This window comes from Trichechus manatus, unplaced genomic scaffold, assembly GCF_000243295.1.
Source record: "Trichechus manatus latirostris isolate Lorelei unplaced genomic scaffold, TriManLat1.0 scaffold00053, whole genome shotgun sequence".
Lineage (NCBI taxonomy): Eukaryota > Metazoa > Chordata > Mammalia > Sirenia > Trichechidae > Trichechus > Trichechus manatus.
Window position 1 is genome coordinate 5,196,707 of NW_004443989.1, and position 23,370 is coordinate 5,220,076.

General features: G+C 44.1%; 1 protein-coding gene across 2 annotated transcripts in view; it reads left to right on the top strand.

Annotated features, from left to right (window-relative positions):
- PLCG2 (phospholipase C gamma 2) overlaps window positions 1–23,370 on the top strand; it is a 181,700-nt gene that overhangs the window by 86,665 nt on the left and 71,665 nt on the right. For both annotated transcript variants that reach the window (XM_004377718.3, XM_023732536.1), the window contains 4 exons: window positions 8,879–8,963; window positions 10,558–10,641; window positions 21,794–21,837; window positions 22,678–22,750. In XM_004377718.3, coding sequence (XP_004377775.1) covers window positions 8,879–8,963; window positions 10,558–10,641; window positions 21,794–21,837; window positions 22,678–22,750 — 286 coding nt within the window. The remainder of the gene's footprint in view (window positions 1–8,878; window positions 8,964–10,557; window positions 10,642–21,793; window positions 21,838–22,677; window positions 22,751–23,370) is intronic.

Genomic DNA, 23,370 nt, shown 5'->3' on the forward strand with positions numbered 1-23,370 from the left:
TGGAGCGTATGTTATAGTGGACACTTGGGTCTTGCTGCAGAGGTGACGTCTGTGTCTTGGAGCACTGGGACCTCCTGCTTCAGTCCTTCACAAATATTTCAGTACCTTCTGTGTCCCGCCTTCGCCACGGTGCCTGCCCACGTGGAGCTTACCGTGTTATAAGAGCAAGATTGACCCTAAAGAAGCAAATCCTGTGGCAGAGGGATGGTTATAAGAATTGGGCAGACACAACAAGGGTGCTGTGATAACATGTAATTGCGTTTACTTGCCTTTTTCATTTAACAGTATGTCTCAGGAGGTTCCCTTTCAGCACACAGAGCTCCACGCCAGACCTTCTTAAGATGTGTGATTTTTCTTGGATGAGTGCGGTGTAATTTCTGAAATCATTTCCTTGTTGATGGCCATAGGGTTGTCCCAAGTCCTGTATTATTGTTAGGAATAACGCTGCTGTGAACACCTTTGGGCCTGCCTTTTTGTAAACTTCTTTGAGGATATAAGTAGGAAACATTCTTAGAAGTGGAATACCAGCAGCAAATGGGTTTGTGGTCTAACATTTTGGTAGATAGAGGGGGTAGCAATTTATTTCTACCAGTGGTGCAAGAGGGCACCCACTTCTCTCTCCCTAATCATGTTTCCTGGAGGAAAACAAACCAGCAACAGAAGCTACGGGAAGACACAAAGCAACAGAAGGCAGGCTCCGAGTGGGTCCAGCTCAGGGGAATGCCTAACTCACAGGTGTTTTCCTTGGCCCCTGCACCCTGCTTCACCTATCACAATCTCTAGAGGCAAAAATATTAGCAGCTGATGTTTGCTGAGAACAGTATTCCTAGACTTTGACCTTTTTTAATCTGATGGGTGAAAAATAACAGCACATTTTTGGTTAAATTTTCATTTATTTATGAGTAAGGTTGAACGTCCTTTCATCTGTTCTTGCTTAAGATACGTCTGTATCATATATGAGGCAACAGCCAAACTTGACCAGCTCTCCTTTTGTTTTCCTGAAATCTTTCCACTTGGAAGGTGCCGTTGCTTCTGGCCAGCATCCTCCATCACTTGTTGATGGCAGAGTTTGGGGCATGCCTCAATGGTGTCTTCTACGTATGTCCAACAGGATGATTTGGGGAATATTAACCATGAAGTGGTTACAAGTTTGGTAATGTGGTTAAGTCAGGCAGTAGCTCATTCCAGGTTTTTCTGTCCATCTACCTTTCTCTCCCTCATCTCCTTTCCATCAAACATTCACTTCCTAGTACCATACCCTGACCTACGCTCTGGTGCTACTGAGGTGGATCTGATGAGGTCCCTGTGCTGGAGGGTTGTGTACACACTGATCTCTTACAGCCCCAGTGGTGGTGCCTCCCATTATGTTTTCCTTCTCTGTGACTTATGGGTGACTCATGGTCGAGATTGGCACAGTAATGGCAGATGGAGCCTCCACTTGGCGGTGGTACAGGGTTAGTGAGCTGGTTCCAAAGTTGGCTTTTCCCTCTTAATGTCAAGCAATGTGAAGCTCCCTCTTGCTCGGAATGAACTCTTGCATCATTCCATTGGCTGTCCAGAGCCTTCCTCAGAGAGGAAGCCTTGTTTCTGGATTCAATTCCGTGTTGGTTGCCCCCACACTCTCTCCCCCACCACCCTTCCAGTGGGTGGAGCCCTGCTGCTCTGTCAACATGTGGAAAATCCTACCTTTCCCATGGTTCTGTGAGGCCTGGAGGGAGTTCTTCAAAAGGAACTCGGACCAAGGTGCCAAAGAAAGGGCAGCTGAGTTCTGTTCTGCCAATTTTCCCTCCTTTTCCTGTTGCCCACGACTAATCGTGTTTCCTGAAGGAAAACAAAGGAGCAGCTAAAGCAAAGGAAAGACACAAGGCAGCAGGAGATAGGCTGTAAGCGGACTGCTGGGGGAATGCCCAGTTACAGGTGTTTTCCTTGGCCCCAGCACCCTGCTTCACCAATCACAATCTCAAGAGGCAAAAATGGGAGCAGCTGATGTTTGTTGAGAATGTACTTTACAGCAGGCACTCCAAGTATTTTGCATCCAGTTTTAAGGAGCGCTGTCAGCAATCTCAGACTTGGACTCATTTTATACATGAAGATGCTGAGGCCCAGAGAAATTCAGTAACTTGTCTAAAGCAGCCTAGCTTGTCAGGGATGGCTTCAGGGTTGGTAGGTGCACCTATCACTTTATGTTGCTTTTCCTTTTTTAAAATTAAAAAAAAAAAATTATTTTGCTTTGATTTTATTTTTTTACACTTCATGAAGTTATTTTTATTTATTTTTTTTAGTGTTCTTTACAGAGCAAACTAGTTTCTCATTAAACAATTAGTACACGTATTGTTTTGTGACATTGGTTGCCAACTCCACAACATGTCAACACTCTCCCCTTCTCGGCCTTGGGTTCCCCATTACCAGCTTTCCTGTCCCTTCCTGCCTTCTCATCCTTGCTCCTGGGCTGGCTGCTTTGTTTTTAAATTGTGCTACAGAAAGGTGGGAAAATAAGCAATCTTCCTTTCCCCACCTTGACCAATCACCTTGTAATTTTAATTCTTACTCCACAAACCTCCTAAGCACTGTACAACCTTTTGTTTTTCATTTTTATACCTCCTTTTATTGTTACCTTAAAAAATGTACATGGACTTTATTTTTAATTATGAAAGTAGCTCATGCTCACTGTAGAAAAATTTGGAAATACTGAAAAGTGGGAGAAAGAAAAGGACCATCTGTGTACATTCAAATGGACCATCTGTGTACATTGAAATGGACCATCTGTGTACATTCAAGTGGACCATCTGTGTACATTCAGGTGGACCATCTGTGTACATTCAAGTGGACCATCTGTGTACATTCAAATGGACCATCTGTGTACATTCAAATGGCCAGCACTGTTTTTTAGGTAGATTCTCAGCCTCAGGTTTTATTTGTTTGTTTACTTTATTAAGATATATATATGACCTTATAGCCTCATCTCCTTTCAATATTTTTTTTATTTTGGAATAATTTTAGATTTACAGAAAAGTTGTGAAGACCGTATGAGAGTTCCCATATACCCCTTGACCCAATTTCCCCTAATGTTAACATCTTTCGTTGCTGTGGTACCTTTGCCAAAACTTAGAAGCCAACATGGATACATTAATGTTAACTAAACTCCAGACCTTATTTGGATGTCACTAGTTTTTCCACCAGTGTCCTTTTACTGTTCCAAGATCCCACCCAGGAGACCACACTGCACTTAGTTGTCATGTCTTCCTGGTCTCCTTTGGGCTGTGGCAATTTGTCAGTCTTTTTTTGTTTTTCATAGCCTTGACAGTTTTGAGGAGTATTTCTCAGGTATTTTGTAGAGTGTCCCTCAATTTGTGTTTGTCTGATATTTTTTTCAGAGATGATTAGATTGGGGTTGTGATTAGACTGGAGTTCCTGGGTGGTGCAAATGGTTAATGTGCTCGGCTGCTAACCGAAAGACTATAGGTTCAAGTCCACCCAGAGGTACCTCAGAAGAAAGGACTGGTGATCTACTTCTAAAAATCAGCCATTGAAACCCTATGGAGCACAGTTCTACTCTGACACACATGGGATCATCATGCGTTGGAATTACTCAACAACAACTGGAAAATGGGTAGACTGGGTTATAGGAGTTTGGGAAGAACACTACAGAGGCAAATTGGTCTTTTCATTACATCATATCAAGCAGTACATTCTCTCAGCATGACTTATAAATGGTGATATTGACTTTAACCACCTGGCCGAAGTGATGTCTGCCAGGTTTCCAAGCTGTGAAGTTATGCCTACTTCCCATACTCTATTCCCTGGCAGCAAATCACCAAGTCCAGCCTACACTAAAGAGGAGGGAAGATTAGGTTCTTTTCACATAACATTAAAATGTAAGAACTTATTCTTTAAATTTTATTTTTGGTGAAAATATACACAACTAAACATACACCAATTCCACAATTTCTACACGCACAGTCCAGTGATACTGGTTACATTCTTCATACTGTGTCACCGTTCTCGCCACCTCTGTGTTGTTTCACCACTATTCACTTAGACTCACTGCCCTCTAAACTTTTCATGTTTGCCGTAGAGTTATTATTGTCAGTTTGATCTCATATAGATAGTTCTTTAAAAGAATGCAATGTTTAAGCCAAACATTCTTTACTAATAGAGCTAAACTGTTGTTTAGTTCAAGGATGACTTCAGGGAATCGTTTAGGTTCAAGGTCTTATGATTATTATCTCAGGGCAATAGATTCGGGGGTTCCCCTAGTCTCAGTGAATCCAGTAAGTCTGGATTCCATAAGAATTTGAAACTCTTCCACAATTTTTCCTCCTTTTGATCAGGATCCATCAATTGTGTCTTTGGTCAAAGCCTTCGGTAATGATATCCAGGCACAATAAACATAACTTCTACATCTCATTGCAACTCTTTGGACAGTTATGTTAGTACATATATTATAATTCAGTCAATGGAAGTTTGGTAATTGGCTCAAAAAGTTGCCTTTTGCCTGTCATTTAGTTTGTTTCCAGTTTTTCCTTATGTTCTTATTTTCGCTGAATTGTGTCCCAGGTGAACACATGGCCTGTACCCTCATAAGAAGCCTTTTCAGCATCACTACCAGATTTCTTGACTCTCCTGCCAGTGACTCTGCAGTATCCCTTTGAGCTGATGGGCTTGAGAGCTAATATAATACGTTCTGCCAACTTGCATAGTACTGTTATCCCATGTTTCCCTCCAATTTCTCCCATTTGTAATGGAAATGTCTACCTTGTGCCTGTTCCACCATTGTACTTTGGAAGCAGATAACTTGTACTGTAGATTTCACAGATCGAGGGGAATTCCTTTAAGCCTTTCCCTTGTTGTTGCTTTTGTTGGTGGTGGGCTTGTTAAGGACAGGAATCCACCTTCTTTGGTTGTGCTATGCTTGTTCATGTTTGTTGAATGAACGAAAATCTTTTCATTCTTAGGCAAAACATTGGGCAAGTGGCATTTTCTTGCTTTGAAAGCTTTCCTTATGACATATTCCCAGGACTGGGGGGCCTGGGTCAAAGGGCATGAGTATTTTAATGGGCTTCTTGGCCAGATTTCCAGGGTCCCCTTTTGGGCCTTTTAGAGTTATTTTCTCTTACCTGAGGATTAAGCTCTAAGCCCAGTGCATTTCGTGTCGTCAGCCAACTCCTGGGAAAGCCCCAGAACCTCCTTTGAGGTTCATAGGAATTGTGCTTCCTCATGTGAGGTCTACAGGGGCCGAGTCCCTCAGATGGGACAGCAGGCCTTGTGGGCGGGTGGCACATAATGTCTCCAGTGGAAATCTCTTTCCTTCTTTTGCTTTTGCCCCCTCAGCCTGTAAAATTGAATTGCACAAGCCAAATGTGCCCTTTCTCCTTCAGCCTTGGCAGAGAAGAGGGAAGGAGCCATTGCAGAATATGGAAAGGGCTTGCAGATGGGAGGCAGGTGTGTGGCTCAGTTTTCTTCTTGTGCAAGAATGCAAATAGGTTTCACACTTAGGCTCCAGGGAAGTGGTTCATACCACGTTGGAATCAGCTGGGGAGCTTGAGCAGCACAGCTATTGGAGCCGCACCTGCTGAGATGCTGATTCCATAGTTCTGGGCATGGATCTGGGTGTTGGTTTTTTTTTTTTTATTGTGCTTTAGGTGAAGATTTACAGAGCAAATTAGTTTCTCATTAAACAATTAATATGCATATTGTTTTGTGACATCGTTTGCCAACCCCACAACGTGTCAATACTCTCCGCTTCTTGACCTTGGGTTCCCTCTTACCAGCTTTCCTGTCCCCTCCTGCCTTCTAGTCCTTGTCCCTGGGCTGTTGTGCCCCTTTAGTCTCGTTTTGTTTTATGGGCCTGTCTAATCTTTGGCTGAAGTGTGAACCTCAAGAGTGACTTCATTACTGAGCTACAAGGGTGTCCAGGCGCCATACCCTTGGGGTTTCTCCAGTCTTTGTTAGGCCAGTAATTCTGGTCTTTTTTGTGAGTTAGAATTTTGTTCTACATTTTTCTCTAGCTCTGTCCGGGACCCTCTATTGTGATCCCTGTCAGAGCAGTCGGTGGTAGCTGGGCACCATCTAGTTGTACTGGACTCAGTCTGGTGGAGGCTGTGGTAGTTGTGGGCCATTAGTCCTTTGGACTGATCTTTTCCTTGTATCTTGTTTTCATTCTCCCTTGCTCCTGAAGGGGTAAGACCAGTGGTGGATTTTTTTTTTTTTTTTTTAAAAAAGAGCTCCAGGCGATTCTACTATGAAACCAGGGCTGTAAACTAGTACTTTCTAGAGAGCAGTTCTCAAATTTGAGGGAACATTACAGTGCCCTCGAGGGCTTGTTAAAACGTGGGATGCAGGTCCTCACCCCCAGAGTTTCAGGCAGGGCTTCTAACCAGTTTGTTCCTGTTCGAATCCCTGCTGAGAATTTGCATTTCCACCCCAGACATACTGAATCAGAATCTACATTTTAACAAAATCCCCTGGTGATTCTTATGTATGACAAATTTTGAAAATCACTGTTCTACTAGAGATTCTCAGAATTGGTCCCTCGCCAGCAGCATGAACATTTTCTGGGAACTTGTTAGAAATGCAAATTCTCAGCAGGAGTTTGAACTGGAAGGAACTGCTTTGAAGCCCTGGTTTCAGATCCAAGAGAAGGTCTGGGATGGGAGTCGAGAATTTGCATTTCTAACAAATTTCCAGGTGATACTGGTCCAGGGACCACAGTTTGAGAAACAGAGTTCTAGATTTGCACTGTCCAGTATGGCAGCCACCAGCTACAGGTGGCTATTTAAATCTAAATTAACTAAATACGATGAAAAAATTCAGTTTCTCATCCACATCGATCACATTTCAAGTGCTCAATAGTCACACAAGGCTAGTGGCTGCCATATTGGACAGTACAGATGGAGAGAATTACGATCATCATAGAAAATTCTTTTGCGCAGTGCTAAGATTTGGATCTCAGCGCTAACACTCAGTTACTGATTGTATGCGTTTGGGGTAAGTTATTTAATCTCTCTGTGCCTTTGTTTCCTCATCTGTAAAAGAGAGATATAGTAGTCTCTACCTCGTAGGGTTGGTGTGAGGAGTCAGTGAGTTAATCTGTGAAAAGTGCTTGGACAGGTGTATAGTAAACACTCAACAGATTGTTATTATTATTATTATCATTATTGTTATGAAAAGTCAGGAGTGGTAGAGGCATTCTTCCACCATCAGGGTGGCAGTTAAGTTCCATGGGGCATGCCAGCTTTGATTGTTTGGTAATGTCTGCTTGGGGTATAGTGATGAAGGATTCTGGGACCATGGCCAGACGGAGATGGAAACAGCACCAGAATTGTTTAGTGATGTCTGCCATGGAAGAGGGAAGGGCCACTGGTGGCACGTGGAGGGGGAATAGTTTTTGCTATCCCTCCCCTAGAGGGATTGCCGTGCTTTCTAAGTCACAATCGCAGGTTGAGTCCCCAGGAAACAGAATCTGAAATGTAGACTCGTGTGTAGGATGTTTATTGGGAAATGCAGAGGGGATCAACCCAGCAGGGGAGTGAGGAAAGCAGTGGCGGGCAGAGGGAGAAGTCAGGCTGGGATGTAGTCACAACCAAGGCCTATGGGAGCTGGAGCTGGGGCAGCCCTGCAAAGCTGTCCTGAGTTGAGGCCAGGGGGCTGGGCCTTTGTACCTCTGCATGGGCAGTCACAGGGTATAGGATGTCCTTGGAAGGGGATGTGACCTTGGGTGAGGAGGCTCTCCTTATCTGATGACAAGTCCACTGTAAAGTGAGGCCTATGGGCCAGGTGGGCTCAGACATCCCTTGTGCTCAGGTTCTCATCCCCTGGGTCATGGGTTGGCCCCATGGGCCCCTGGGCACCTGCGTGGCTCCCCACCCATGCAACCTCTTTCTGGACGGGGGAGGACTTCTTTACCTTGTTTCCGCTTGGATGTTCTCTGCTGTCTAGGGAACTCTGATCTCTTGCTTGGTCCCAGGACAAGCCCCCCAGGCTCTTGAGACAGATGGGGTTGGAATCCACCTCCTCCACTCACTCACCCAGAAAGGCGCTGAACCTTTCTGAGCCTCAGTTTCCTCACTATAACATGGAGATGATAATGGTGCCCACCACATGAGGATTAAATGAGTTAATGTATATAACGCATCTAGAGCAATGCCTGGCATCGAAGAAGGACTATTTGAGTTTCAGCTGTTAGCGTTGTTGTTGCTGTTATTATCTTTGGCCTAGAATGCACTCTCATTTTCTTTCCACTGGAATGGAATCTTACCGTCATTCGGTGTCTGGCTCAGGGGAAGCACACTCAAGAGTTCTGTGATGTGGTCAGTTGACTGTACGTTTAGAATTTGATTCAGATCCAGGCTCTGCCGCAGCCCAACTGTCACCTTGAGCAGCGTCTCTCGGCAGCCCTTCCTGCCTGTTCTGAAACCTGGGGGTCGATGTGCGTACGTTATAGGGGGTAGGATATGGCATGGGATCAGGTGATATTATTGCCTGGATGACATCCGGGGCAGCCTGGCATACAGTAGGCGCTCAGATAAGGTTGGCTTCCCTTGCCTTCTCCTTGCCCTGCTTTGAACTCCTGTGGCGTTTTGTATAGGTGAGGATTATCTGGTCATCTGACACTAAGTTCTGCCCACACTGTGAATCTTCTGTGTGACCTATCTCCATGGTCATCCCCGAAGGGTGGAAACCAGCACTTGCTTATGGGCATCACCCCCACCTAGAATGCAGAGTCTCCTGTTCCCAGTTGGTGCTCAGTAAACAACTGTTGGCTGGAGTTTCTGAGGAGGATGGTGGGGAACCGAGGTGGGAGGTAATAGGAGTAGCTAAGCCTTCTGCTGTTGAAAACCCTGGAGGTTGACCGAACTGGGGTTTCCCTCTTTTGCAGCATCAGCCTCCGAGAATTGAAGACCATCTTGCCCCTGGTCAACTTTAAAGTGAGCAGTGCCAAGTTCCTCAAAGATAAGTTTGTGGTAAGTTTTGTAGCTCAGCCTCCAGGGCTTTTATGAACTCAGGGCTACTTAGTGCCTCTCACATGAAGCTACGTACCCTTGAGTTCTGTCAAGTGGTGCCCAGTGAGGTCCTTCATCTCCAGATGGCGTCTGTTATAGTTGACTGAGGGGCCATGTAAATATCTTACGACCATGCTGTTGATCCCAGTAGAAGATGACCTCACAGAAGACCATGTGTACTGTGCTGTGTGCTTTGGAACATCTAAACTCAGATCTGTTACCACAAGTCCTCCTTCTCTATTTCGCTTACCATCCTGTAGCCTTTTTTTCCTCCTACTAACATGAGCAAATGTGTTTCTTTTAGAAAATATTATGAAAGAGTCCTTATGTGGATTGCCAGGATTGTGGCATTTCATATGCAAGTCCTGGTAGCATAGTTGTCCGAGTTGTTTTCTCCCTTGCCTGCTTCTCTCTTCCCTCATCTCTCTCCATTCATCCACCCATCCACTCACCCATCCGTCTGTCCGTCCATCCGTCTGTCTGTCCGTCCATCCATCCATCGTTAATGTTCTTGTGTGACCAGCTGGTGGAGCTGTGGCAGGTAAAGTCACTGTGTGGGGTGGGATACAGCAGATTAGGTGGGGCTTCTCCAAATGGTGCAAGGATGGAGGCCATGTATGGTCACCGTTTTTCATCCTCAGAGAGATACCAACTCTTGCTGAGAAAATGAACAGCACCCCAGCCCCAGAGCCCTGGTTGAAGGTCTCACATTTGGCCATGTCAACGGCAGCCCCATTCACAGGATTCCTCAGCTGAAAAAACTCATTTGATTTTGCACTAACGAGTTCTGGGAGAGTTAACCCATTTTATTGCTTGTTTTTCAAGCCATCGTTTGACCTGCCCCCCTGGCATTCTGTTCTCATCCCAAGAATGGAAAAGCGGAAGAGAAGGCTGGGGATTTAAGAAGAGAAGAGAGATGGGAGAAGCATTTTACCATTGATCACAACATAATCAGAATCTCGTTCTTCATCAAACATTTACTGAGCCAGACATTTTGTAGGCATTCTCCTGTTTGGTTTCAGAGAAGCCCACAGAAGGTAGTGATGGTTCTCCCATTTTACAGATGAAGAAGTTGAGGGTCTGAAAAGGTCAAGTTGCCCAAATTGCCCAAAGTCATGCAGCAGTTCAGTTTATTTTTACAGGAAATAGGCACGTTTTTACAGGAAATAGGCAGGCAGAGAGATGAACTCTGACTCCAAAGTCTTGGTTAATTTATTTATGGTTTTAAAAATGACCCATATCTGGATTTGGAAGTCCTAAAGGAAATGTCTTTTGCCCAAAAAAGGAAGAGTTGTGCATTGTGGCTCTTGGAAGTGTGGCTGAGGATCTACCCTTTTGGGGCTAAAAGATAAGGGTCTTACCTGATGGAGTCCCTGGTGAGCATTATCTCCCACGAAGGTAAAGTAGGAAGCTTTTGGATAGTTTTGGTTCAGAGGAATACAAGTTTGATTTTAGCCAGTGTTGTAGAAAAGTCATTCTATTTCTGTGAATAGGGAGGAGACATTCTTGTGGTGGACATCAAAAATCATGTGGTCACTTTTTTTTATTTTTACAGGAAATAGGCGCGCACAGAGATGAACTCAGCTTTGAACAGTTCCATCTCTTCTATAAAAAACTTATGTTTGAACAGCAAAAATCGGTAAGACAATTTTCAGCAAATGATCTAATGATGTTTCCCCCATTTCAAAGTCTGGCACGTTCCCAAGAAAGCCACAAGAAATGTTCTTATCTCTTTCCAGTCAAGGAAATATAAAATGGAGATTGACTGTGACTTATTAGTAGGCAGTAACTTTTAAACGTGATAAGGTAGTGGTGAAAATGTGGGGAAATGGCACTTGCGTGCCTTTCTGGTGGGAATGTGAATGGCCATAAGTTCGTTTTGAATTTAATCTGAGTCTGTTAAAAAAGAACTGAGGCATTAGTGGTTCAGTGGTAGAATTCTCGCCTTGCACATGAGAGACCCGGTTCAATTCCCGGCCATTGCACCTCACGATGTAGCCACCACCTGTGTATCAGTGGAGGCTTGTGTGTTGCTATGATGCTGAACAGCTTTCAGCAGAGCTTCCAGACTAAGACAAAGAAGAAAGACCCAATGATCCACTTCTGAAAATCAGCAAGTGAAACCCTATGGATCACAATGGCTTGTTCCACCACTCATCATGGAGATGGTGCAGGACTGGGCAGCATGTTGTTCCATTGTGCATGAGATTGGCATGAGTCGCGGGGCAAACTCAATGACAGCTAACAACGAGATTAAAATAGAAAAGTGCAACTAACTTTACCTTATGGTCTCATTCTGGAAGGAAATATAGCAAAATATTTAGTAGTATCTATCTCGGAGAGGGTGGAAGAAAGGCCTGGCAATCTATTTCTGTTAAGATTACAGCCAAGAAAACCTTGTGGAACAGTTGTACTCTGTAACACATGGGGTTGCCATGAGTCAGAATTGATTTGACAGCAACTAACAACAACAGCATCTCTGTGAGGAGCCAGGGTGGTGCAATGGTTAAGTGCTTGACTGCTCACTGAAAGGTCAGTGGTTCGAACCCACCAGTGGCTTTGTGGGAGAAAAGACCTGCGATCTGCTCCCATAAAGATTACAGCATAGGAAACCCTATGGGCCATTTCTTCTGTGTCCTGTTGGGTCGCTGTGATTCAGAATGAACTCGATAGCACACAATAACCACAACAGCAGTCTTTGTTGAGGGCATATATGTGTGTTTCTTCTTCTTCTTTTTTTTTTTTATTGTTGTGCTTTAAGTGAAAGCTTACAATTCAAGTTAGTCTCTCATATAAAAATTTATACATGCATTGGTATGTAACCGTAGTTGCTGTCCCTATACTGTGACAGCACACTCCTCCCTTTCACCCTGGGTTTCCCGTGTCCATTTGGCCAGCTCCTGACCCTCTCTGCCTTCACGTGTTCCTTCTTTTTATACTTTTATTTATATTTTTTATAATGAGAACATAATTTCTGATTAAGATAATATGCTATTTTAAAATTATATTAAACTGCAAATACACTTTGACCTGGAAGTAACACTTTTGGGGCTCTGCTTTACAGAAATAAAAGCCCTGGGACCTAAGACCATATTACCATATTGTTTTTTATGGCATTACTTATGCTGGCAAAATACCTACCACTCAGTAGAGGAATGGCTTGGTAAATTATGGCACATTCATACTATGTAACATTATGCAGCTGATTAAGAATGATAAGCAGCTCTATTTCTATTAATCTGGGGGGATGTTGATGGACGTTTGTAAGGAAAGCAAGTGGCAGAGTCACGTGAGGAGTTAGGTCTGAAATTATTGGAAACAGAATAAAATCATTCTCTCTACGGTGTGTGTATTTTTATGAGCAAGGAGACGTGTGGAAGAATACAGCCCTCCCATTTAATGTTGTTTTTTTTTTTTTGTGTGTGTGTGTGTGTGTGCACTGGAGGGGGTTGGGAAGATGGGGAGGAGAGAAAATGAACTTTTCCTTTGCACACCTCAGTTTTATTTGACTTGCTCCAAGTAGCGCATTGCTTTTGCAATAAAAAGTCCAGTAAAGCATAACGTTTACAAAGTGAGGCTATTCCAGTGATGCACGGAGCACGGTGCCTGGCGAGGGCACGCAGCAACATATAAGAGATACTGTTGTGACTGTTGCAGAGGAGGCTGCAAAGGAGAGCGTGATGGAGCAGGGAGTACATGGGGACAGAGATCTTGGGGCCAGACGTACTCAGTTTCTCTACTTAGCTGTGTACTCTTGGACAAGCCACTGACTGACTGCTCCTAGCCTCAGTCTTCTCATCTGTGCCGTGGTGGTGACGATTCCTACCCTGCCGAGTGCTGGGGAGGACTGACCGACGTGGGGGTTGTGGCCTGGGAATGTAGATATTGTTAAGTGATGAGCTTGGAAGAAGACAGTTATTAATTGTCTTCTGCATGCATGCAGGACTGCAGGCTGGCTACTGGGTGAGGCCAGTTTATAGGTCACCATAGGCAATGGAAGGAGACCTGGTGGTGCAGTGGTTAAAGCAATTAACTGCTAACCGGAAGGTTGGCAGTTCAAAACCATAAGCTGTTCCGAGGGATAAAGATGTGGCAGTCTGCTTCGGTAGAGATTTATAGCCTTGGAAACCCTGTGGGATTGCTGTGAGTCAGAATCGACTTGACAGCAGTGGGTTTGGTTTGGTTTTACAGACAGTGGGGTCCCTGGCTGGCACAGTTTGTCCTCAACTGCTAACCTAAAGGTTGGTGGTTCAGACCTACCCAGCAGTGCCACAGAAGAAAGCCCTGGTGATCTGCTTCTGTTAAGATTAAAGCCAAGAAAACTCTATGGAGCAGTTCTACTCTGTCACACATTGGCTCGCTATGAGTTGGAACCAATTTGATGGCAGTGGGTTTGTTTTTTGTCTTTTAATGAGTCATGGGATTTGGGATGTATCTGAGGGTGAGAAATGGGAGAAGCATTGCTCATCCGCCTGTGTCGGAGAAAAGTATACATTTTTTAAAGTAAAAATTTCAGTTAAAGTTTGTTCACTTTTTCATATATGCAATACTTGGTTCTTGGGTTGCCAAATAGAGTAGAACGCTCGTAGGCTTGAGAGTTGGGAGACCTACATTCTAGCCCAGGGAGTCCCTGGGCGGTACAAATGGTTACATGCTCAGCTACTAACTGAAAGGGTGGAAGTTCGAGTCTACCTAGAGGTGCCTCTAACTGAGTGATTTTGGGGACAGTCATTTTTCTCACTAAACCTCATCTGTAAATTGAAGTTATTGAATCACATCTGCGGTTGTGAAACTTTTAAGCCCTGTAATTCCCTTTCTTCCTTATAAAATCTTTTAAAAACTCTGCTGCATGAAAACTGATGAAAGCGTTTCTAAATTAAAATCTGTAGCCTTTATTTATAGTCAGTTGTTGAAAACAATGAAAATATTTTGATGACAGTGTACCTGTGAAATACAGAATAATGGTAATTGCTGCCTTATGTGATTCACCAAACAAAAAAAAAAAAAAAAAACAAACAAACTGGTTGCTGTTGAGTCGATTCTGACTCATAGCGACCCTATAGGACAGAGTAGAACTGCAGCCCACAGGCCACGGGGTTTCCAAGGAGTGGCTGGTGCATTCAAACTGCTGACCTTTTGGTTAACATCCAAGCTCTTAACCACTACGCTATCAAGGCTGTATGTGATTGTCTAGGATGGAGAAAAGCTTGATTTACCCAAGATAAGTAATGGCAAATGATAACTGTTTTTATAATAAGTTTGCCTGGAAATTTCCAGATGATGTCTTATGAGACAGATGGCAGGCAAAGTTTGAGAATAAAGTTTGCACGAAAATGATTTCGCCTGGCAGCACGAGGTAACACACTGACGGTCTCCACTGTGATAAAATTCCATGTAAGAGTATTTCTACTTGCATTTTTTTGGTATAGTTTACTTATTTAGAGTTAGTAATTATCTTTTAGAAATTGCATAGTTTTAAAAAATTATTTTGTTATTGTTGTTGAAAATATACACAGCAGAACATATACCAATTCAACAGTTTCTACCTGTACAATTCAGTGACATTGATTATATTCTTCAAGTTGTGCAACCATTCTCACCCTCCTTTTCTGAATTGTTCCTCTCCCCCATTAATATAAACTCGCTGCCCCCTAAGATTTCTATCTAATCTTTTGAGTTGCTATTGTCAGTTTGATTCCATATAGCTAGTTCTTTAAAAGAAGTCAAGGCAGACATTGTTTACTAGTTAAATTAAACTATTCTTTGGGTTTAAGAAGACTTAAGGGGATCTTTTTTGGTGTAAGGTTTGAAGATTATCTCAGAGCAGTAGTTTCGGGAGTTCACCCAACCTCAGTGGCTCCAGAAAGTCTGGACTACGTGAGAATTTTAAATTCCCTTCCTCATTTCCTCCTTTTGGTCAGGATTATTATATAGAATCTTTGATCAGAACCTTCAGTAATGGTAGCCAGGCATTATCCAGTTCTTCTGGTCTCATGGCAAAGGAGGCAGTTATTCCTGGAGGCAATTAGACTTGCAGTCCATCCAGTTCGTCCTCTTATTCCTCACTGTTTCTTTCTCTGTTGCTCCAGATGAATAGATTCCATTTATTGTACTTTAGATAGCTGTCCACCTGAACTTTTTATTGCGGTTCTTTTTAAAGCTAGTGTTTGTGTGTGAGGGAGAGAGGAAGAGAAAGAGATTTGAGTCAGATCTGTTTTGTAGACTCCCTGAATTCCTGGGATACTGTAGGTTCCTGAGTGTGGAACCTAGTATGGGAACCTGCTGAAGAAACTCATCTGTTCCAAAGGTTACAACCTAGTAGCCAGAATACCACATTCAGCCTGCCCTAGGTTGTACTTGGCCTTCTCATGGTTTAAATATTTTTAAAATTAATAGCTTACATTTAAACTTGTTGTTGTTAGGTGCCGTTCAGTCGGTTCCAACTCTTAGTGACCCTGTGTACAACAGAACAAAACACTGCCTGGTCCTGCACCATCCTCACAATCATTGCTATGTTTGAGCCCATTGTTGCAGCCACTGTGTCAATCCATCTCATTGAGAGTCTTCCTCTTTCACTGACCCTCTACTTTACCAAGCATTATGTCCTTCTCCAGGGACTGGTCCTTCCTGATAACATATCCAAAGTACATGGATGAATTCTTGTCATCCTCCCTTCTAAGGAGCATTCTAGCCCAGGGAGCCCCTGAGTGGTGCAGATGGTTAAGTTGGAGGTTTGAGTCCACCTAGGAGCACCTTGGAAGAAAGGCCTGGAAATCTGCTTCTGAAATATCAGCCATTGGTGTGGGAGTGAATCCAGATTTGGGGCTTGTCTTAAAAAAAAGTTGACATTTGGCTATAAATGGGCACAGTTCCCCATGGTGACACCTGCATAGACAGGAAGCATGTACTCTCTGGTCTTTCCCGGCCCCTAAGCAGCTCTCTCTATTCCTTTTTGTTATCTACCGGCCCCGGAGACTTTTTGAGTTTGCAGTCCCTGATCACTACCGTTCTAGGTATAACTCTCCAGTTTGGCCATTGCATTTTTTTTAATTCAGTGACTTGGAATTTGAATTGCAAACCTCCAGCCTCTATAAATAGTTTCTGGCCAGCTTGAAAAACCTCACTGCTGTTATGTAGGCAAATACCCCTCCCCTAACCTGTTGGCGGATTTATTTCCTTCCTGAGCCCCTTACTGGCATCACAGAACCGAGAAAATGTTCTTTCGGGGAGATCAGCTGGATTTCTTGGGTTTCTTGTGGGTAGTGGAGCTTTTTATGGTGACTGATGATTCTCAAACCTTATTCCAGGGAGCAGGCTCACGTTTATCACTAGCCAGATGGTTTCCAACTTGAGGTTGCCAGTTCCTCTTTGTGTCTAACCACCTGTTCATGGAACTAACTGCTCCTAAACTTCAAAGTTGCCAAAAGTTTAGCAGCAGCAGGAAGATAAGAAATTTCATTGTATGTGTGTCCCTCTGTTGAAGGGGATCTACCTCTAACTGGGCTGTTGTTGTTGTTGTTCATGGCCGTTGAGTTGATTCTGACTCATGGCAACCCAATGTGTGCAGAGTAGAACTGCTCCATAGGGTTTTCAAGGCTTGGACCTTTCAGAAGCAGATAGCCAGGCTTGTCTTCTGAGGTGCCTCTGGGTGGCTTGAACTGCCAACTTTTCAGTTAGTAGTCAGTGCTTAACCATTTGTGCCACCCAGGGACTCCTAACTAGGCCGTAGTAACAGTATTATTAGTGAAGATAATAGCTGACATTTCCTAAGCGTGGGCTAAAAGCTAGGCCCTGTGCTGAGTGTTTTACATGGATTTCCTTTTCCCTGTAACATTATGAGAGAAGTTCTGTTATTATCCCCATCTTACAGATGAAGAAACAGGCTCAGTGAGGTTGCTTGCTGGTGGCCACGCAGCTAGTAAGCCCAGGCCAAATGGCATCATTCTTTTGTAGGAGTGTAAGTATATTGAAATGGAAGAAGTTGAGGAATGTATTTTTATTTATAGATTCAGCTTCAAATACTTAGTTTTATCGTTTATCTTGGACCTGCTCTATAGATTCGTATAGAATAGTTGTTCCAGGAGTGTCACCTCTCCATATTTCTCTGCTTAACATAATTTATGTTTGGGGTTTGCCCTACTCTTGGGTGCTACGGTCAGGTTTAAAATAGGAAGGAGGAAGTCATGTTTTTAACAGATAATTCAGAGATTGAACTCCATATACTCGTATATGAATCATTGAGAGGAGGCTAAAAAATAATCTGAATGCCCAGTAATAGCCTGGAGTTGAGGAAGGAGCATGGATTCGGGGTCAGAAAGCCTTTGGTTTGAATCCCAGTTTCACTGTCTACCAGCTGTGTGACTTTGGGCTTGTTACTTAACCTCTCTGAACTTTGGTTTCCACTTCGGTAAAATGAGGACAGTGGTGTTTCCCTTGAAGGGCTGTGAGGAAGACTAAATCAGATAATGTGCAGAAAGTGTTCAGGATAAAATCACTATTCTTACTATGAACAGGCCAGCCTTGTGGCATTCAGCATCACAGACACCAGGAAATGCAGCTGCAGGCACTGATTTCTTGTCTAAGAAACTACAGGAATGTGCTAGAGAACATTTTGGCTGTTTGAATCTCTGGTATGAAGTGGCATTGGGATGTAATGATTCCCAACATGAGCTCCAGGAAACATCATGGTTGAATGTGTTTGGGGAAACCCTGGGTTAAATAAAGCAGCTTTCTTTATTGCAGGACCTCTCAGAGACTTTAGTCTTCAGATACACTGTGAATCTCCAAGAGGCAAGACACAGCTTTCAGTGGTTCCCAAGCATATTTTACTGTAGACCTCTATGCCTCCTACCCTACCCAGGTATATGGTGGGATGAGTATGTCTCATACTTTGGGAAGCGTCTGGTGTACCACTCATACCTGGGCCATTTGTGGAGCCATTGACATACTGCCTCTGATGCTTGGGAATCCACAGTCCAGTGGGGTCAGAGTGAACAAAAGCAGGCTCCGTGGAGAACCAACAGGCCGAGTGTGGAAACGACCTTTGGCAGAGACGCCCTGGCAAGGCACCTTGTCTTGGGGAGCCTCTCTTGCCCAACCCCCTGAGCCGTGAATCTAGGGCCCAGACAAAAATGTACTTTCTTATTCCTTCATTTAGCCGATTTTCATTGCATACCTACTGAGTGCCTTGTGCACTGTGGCGACAGGTTTCTTGGTTTCCTGGTCGCTTTGACTCAGGAACCAGGCAAGGATGAAACCACAGTGCGTTTTTCCAGTTTTCTGATAGAGTCCCTCCCAGGCGGCTTGGCTTGAACACTGGGGGAACTGGGTCTGAACACCACTGGACTCCCCGAGTGGCGAGTGCTGGGCTGAGTATTAGTCTGCTGGCTTTCAGTCCATGCCTGCCCTGCTCTGTGTCACTGGGGTGGATTCCTGCAAGCACAATGCCCCGGCTCCTGTGCCAACTGTATTCTAGTCAGTTCAGCATGTGGGCACCCTGGGGGAGATTGCAGGGCCCAGGAGGGGAGAAGCAGGCTGGTTCTCACCCTCTTCTCTGGCCACGGGGGATATCTCTGCCAGGTGGCACCCCCTCCATCGTCCTAGCTCCCGAGTGGCTGAGAAGTGGTGGAGCTTTCCTCTCCTTTGCTTAGGTCACTTTAAAGGAAGGGACTAGCATCAAGAGCTGTGTGTGGTGGATGATTGAGGGTGGGTCATACATTGGGCTTTCTTGAGACATAACTAAGCCACTGTTGGGGCTTTGGGTTAGGAAGGCATTCCTCCTCACATGCCTTAAGCACCAGATTTACCTAGTGAGCTAAGCTCCAAGTGAGTCTACATAACAGTACTGCCTACAGTTTTTTTTTTTTTTTTTAAATAAGAAACAGCTAAGCTGTAAATTATACATAAATGAAAGGAAGTATTAGTATTTCTAAAAGACTAGCTGTTCACCTTTTTGGGTGACCTGCTTCTTTCAGATGCTGGTTAAAGCTATGGATCATCTTTCTAGAAAAACAAAACAGAACATATACAAGCATACACAAACATATGCAGATCTCCTGATGCTTTCTAGGGCCTTTCTAGAACATAGGTTTTCCACATGTCATCCCGGACTCTAAGTTGTTTGGCAATAGAATCCTAGTCGTCCAGAGAAGTAGTTGTTTTTGTGTCATTAGCATTTATAACATGCCAGTGGCTACATTTTCGTTTCTGCCCTTATTTATTCAAATGCCTGTCCAATGACAATCTTACTAAAGCCTATCAAAGTAATCCTGTTGTTGTGTGCCATCAACTCAATTCCGACTCATAGCGATCCTATAGGACAGAGCAGAACTGTCCCATAGGGTTTCCTAGGGTATAATCTTTATGGGAGCAGATTGCCAGGTCTTTTCTCCTGAGGAGTAGCTGGTGGGTTCAAACCACTGACCTTTTGGTTAGCAGCCAAGCACTTCACCGTTGCACCACCAGGGCTACTTAAAGTAATGCTACCTAGCCAGAAATGGACAGGGTGTGTGTGTGGGGATGTGTGCGTGTGTGTGTGTGTGTGTGTGTGCATGTGCGCGCATGTGGGAAATGCTGAGCAAATGAGCTGATGTATTAGCTAGGAGTAGGGGCCCACCTTTGCTCTCCTTGGTGTAGGAGCGCTGCTTCTTTTTTTTTAAAAATGGACTTTATTTTTTCGAGCAGTTGTAGCTTTACAGAAAAATTGCACAGAAAGTACAGAGAATTCTCATATACCTCCTGTCCCCACCTGCACACAGTTTCTGCTACTATTAACATCTTGCATTATTAGTGTGGTACATTTGTTAGCATTGATAAACCAACGCTGATTCACTGTTATTAACTGAAGTCTATAGTTTACATGGAAACCCTGGTGGTGTAGTGGTTAAGAGTTCGGCTGCTTTCCAAAAAGTCAGCAGTTTGACTCCACCAGGTGCTCCTTGGAAAACCCTATGGGGCAGTTTTCTGCTGTCCTATAGGGTTGCTATGAGTCGGAATCAACTCGACGGCAATGGATTTTTTTTAAAGTTTACATAAGGATCCCTGGTGGCGCGGTGGTTAAAGAGTGTGGCTGCTAACTGAAAGGTCGGCAGCTTGAATCCACCAGCTGCTCCTTGGAAACCCTAACGGGCAGCTCTACTCTGTCCTATAGAGTTGCTGTGAGTTGGAATTGACTCAAGGTCAGTGGGTTTGGGTTTTTGGTTTATAGTTTACGTATAGGAGCCCTGGTGGCACAGTGGTTAAAGCCCCTGGCTACTGACCGAAAGGTCAGCGGTTCAAACCCACCAGCTGCTCCATGAGAGAAAGATGTGGCAGTCTGCTTCTGTAAAGATTTACAACCTTGGAAACCCTATGGGGCAGTTCTACTCTGTTCTATAGGGTCACTGTGAGTTGGAATCGACTTGATGGCTATGGGTTTTATAGTTTACATTAGGGTTCACCTTTTGTGTTGTATAGTCTCATGGGTTTGAACAAATGCATAATGTTGTGTGTCCATCATTATAGTATCATACAGAATAGTGTCAGTAACCTAAAAATGCCATGTTCCACCTAGTCATTCCTTCCTTCCTCCCTCCCCCTGAACCCTAGGTAACCACTCATCTTTTTACTGTCTCCATAGTTTTGCCTTTTCCAGAATGTCATAGAGCTGGAAGAGTATAATATGTAGCCTTTTCAGATTGGTTTCTTTTGTTTAGCAGCATGCATTTAAGGTTCTGTCATGTCTTTTTGTGGCTTAAGAGCTTCAGAAAAAAGTTTTTTTATCGTGGAATAATAATCCACTGTATAGATGTACAGCAGTATGATTATCTAGGAGTGCTTTTGTTGTATCAATCAGCATGTCAGGAGGCCATGAAGGGATTAGAACTGAAGCTGTTCATTATTTCTTCCTCTTGAATTCCAAAACTAGAAGTTAGCTCTTTGAAATACTAAAGAGGTAAAATCTGGCAGCAAGGGTGTAGGAAAGAGTGCATACCCTGGTGGGGTGCCAATCAACTGTTTTGAGAGCAACTAGGCGGTATGTGGTCCCTGGCTGGTGTAAACGGTTTGCGCCTAACTGCTAACCTAAAGGTTGGCAGTTTGAATGCACCTAGTGGTTCCATGGAAGAAAGGCCTGGTGATCTTCTGTTAGGATAATAGCCAAAAAAAACCCTATGGCACACAGTTTTACCCTGTAACACATGGGGTCCCCTTGAGTCAGAATTGATTCATTGACTCCACGGCAACTAACAACAACAACAGGCAGTTTTTGTCAGTGGTAACAACGTGCAGATCCATGTCCAGGTGCTTCCCTTCTAGGAACCTGCTCTTCAGGGATACTGGCACGAGTGGGCAAAGATACACAAGGGCATTCATTCATTGTAATACTGGATATCGTAACAGAAAATCAAATGCATACATCTTAGGGAATATGATGTGGTTTTTCAAAATAGTGAGGTAGGGTTATTGGAGGTTGCAGAATAATAGGTAAAGCTTGAAACAACACAACAAAAACTTGCATCTTATATGATATGAAACGATATGACATGCATCTATAAAACAGATTCTTCAAGGATACCTACCAAATTTTTATGTGATTGCTTCTCAGAAACGAGACTATGGAAGGGGTGAGAAAGAGGTCTGCCTTTGCTTCATAGGTTTCTCTTATATTGGAATATTCGCAGCTAACATAAATTACAATTTTAATTTAACAAAACAAAACAAAAAAGGTGTGCTTATTTGTGTGTGTGAAGTGGCCTGACTTGTCTGACGTTCTTTTTGTGTGTGTGTTTTCCTTCCTCTGTTTTCTATTTCAGATTCTTGACGAGTTCAAGAAGGATTCTTCTGTCTTCATCCTGGGGTGAGGCAGCCTTTCATGTTACTGTTTCAGGGCAGCTGGGCTTGACATTGGTGCCCTTGCCTGTCCTCCCAGCCCTGCCTCCAGGAGGGGGCACCACATGTGCAATTGCTGATCTCCATGGGGACAGCATCCCACCATCGGGGGATCGGCTATCGTGAGCCTGTGGCATGGATAAAGATGGCCCACAGCAACGGGGTTTGTGGAGTATGGGGAGAATTGACCTGGAAGCATGAGTACCCCAGGGCCTCCTTTCCCAAACTCTGCTCCATGGGATGTGACAGCTTAATAGGTTTTTTACAAAAATAGAAATCATTTTAATGGTCAAATAAGTTTGGGAAATTCCTGATTAAGCAGGTTTAACTGAATTACAATGAGTTGAAGCATATGAAATGCTTCACATGGTGCTTGACACATGGTAAGGGCTCGTAAGTAGTAGTAATGTTATTAAAGAGTAAGCACGACGGGACTTGTCAGGGCCTTTACTGTGCTTCAGAATTCCTCAAGGGGGAGAGTCAGAAAGCCTTCTGAGTTTCGCGGTCTTATTGACTGTAGGACTTTATCAGAGCCACCTGGGCAGCTTGCTAAAATGCAGATTCCAGGGCCCCGCTCCCTGAGACACTGGTGTCACTGCCTTTCTTGGGATCCTTCCAAGTCGGGGCGCTGTTTCATTCATCTCTCTGTGTCTGGGGATGTTGTCTCATTCACCTCTGTCTCCACTGGCTGAGGTCCTGGCACAGCAGAGGGCTGGGTAGGTGTAGGCTGCCTGGTTGGACAGAATTGCCTCTTGACTCCCCCTTTGAATGTGTCTCTCTAAACACCCTCCCCTTCTCTCGAGGGCAGGAGCACTGACCGGCCAGACGCCTCCGCTATTCACCTGCACGACTTCCAGAGGTTTCTCTTACATGAACAGCAGGTGAGAGGATAGCATGGCCCGTGGGTGCGGGGGTCTGGAGGGGAGCTAATAACCTGTACCTCATGGGGTCGTGGCGAGCTCACAGTGCGACTCTACATGACGAGTGTAGAGTGTAGGACCTGGCATACAGTGTGTGCCCAGTGTTGACGGCCATCACCATTTGTTGTTTGCATCATGAGTCTCGCCATCGTTTTCATGATCGTAAGTTCCTAGCACCACGCCCTACACCAAGTAAATGTGGGTTGTTTTATTTTATTTTTTTTAACTTCTAGAATATTGGTTAAGTAGATCCTTTTATTTTTTCAACCTCCAGAATATTGGTACTTTAAAAAGTCATTTAGGCAGAAGAGTTCTGTATTCGCAGTCAGTACAGTTCTACTTTTTATGAGCTAACTACCCCTGCCTTTTAACAATGCAAAATCTTTGCTGGGGAAGGAGGGTGGGAGCTCTGGGGCCTCTGGAGCCAGGCCCAGTGCTTTCCTGAAGCATGCTACGTTTTGGTTTCATGGTCTGGTATGCGAAGATTCCAACATGTCTGCATTCAAATGAGCTCATTCTTCCGAGCCCAGCCAGTGCTTCCTGTCCCTGAACCAGGTGGATTTGCAAGAATCAACAGTGAG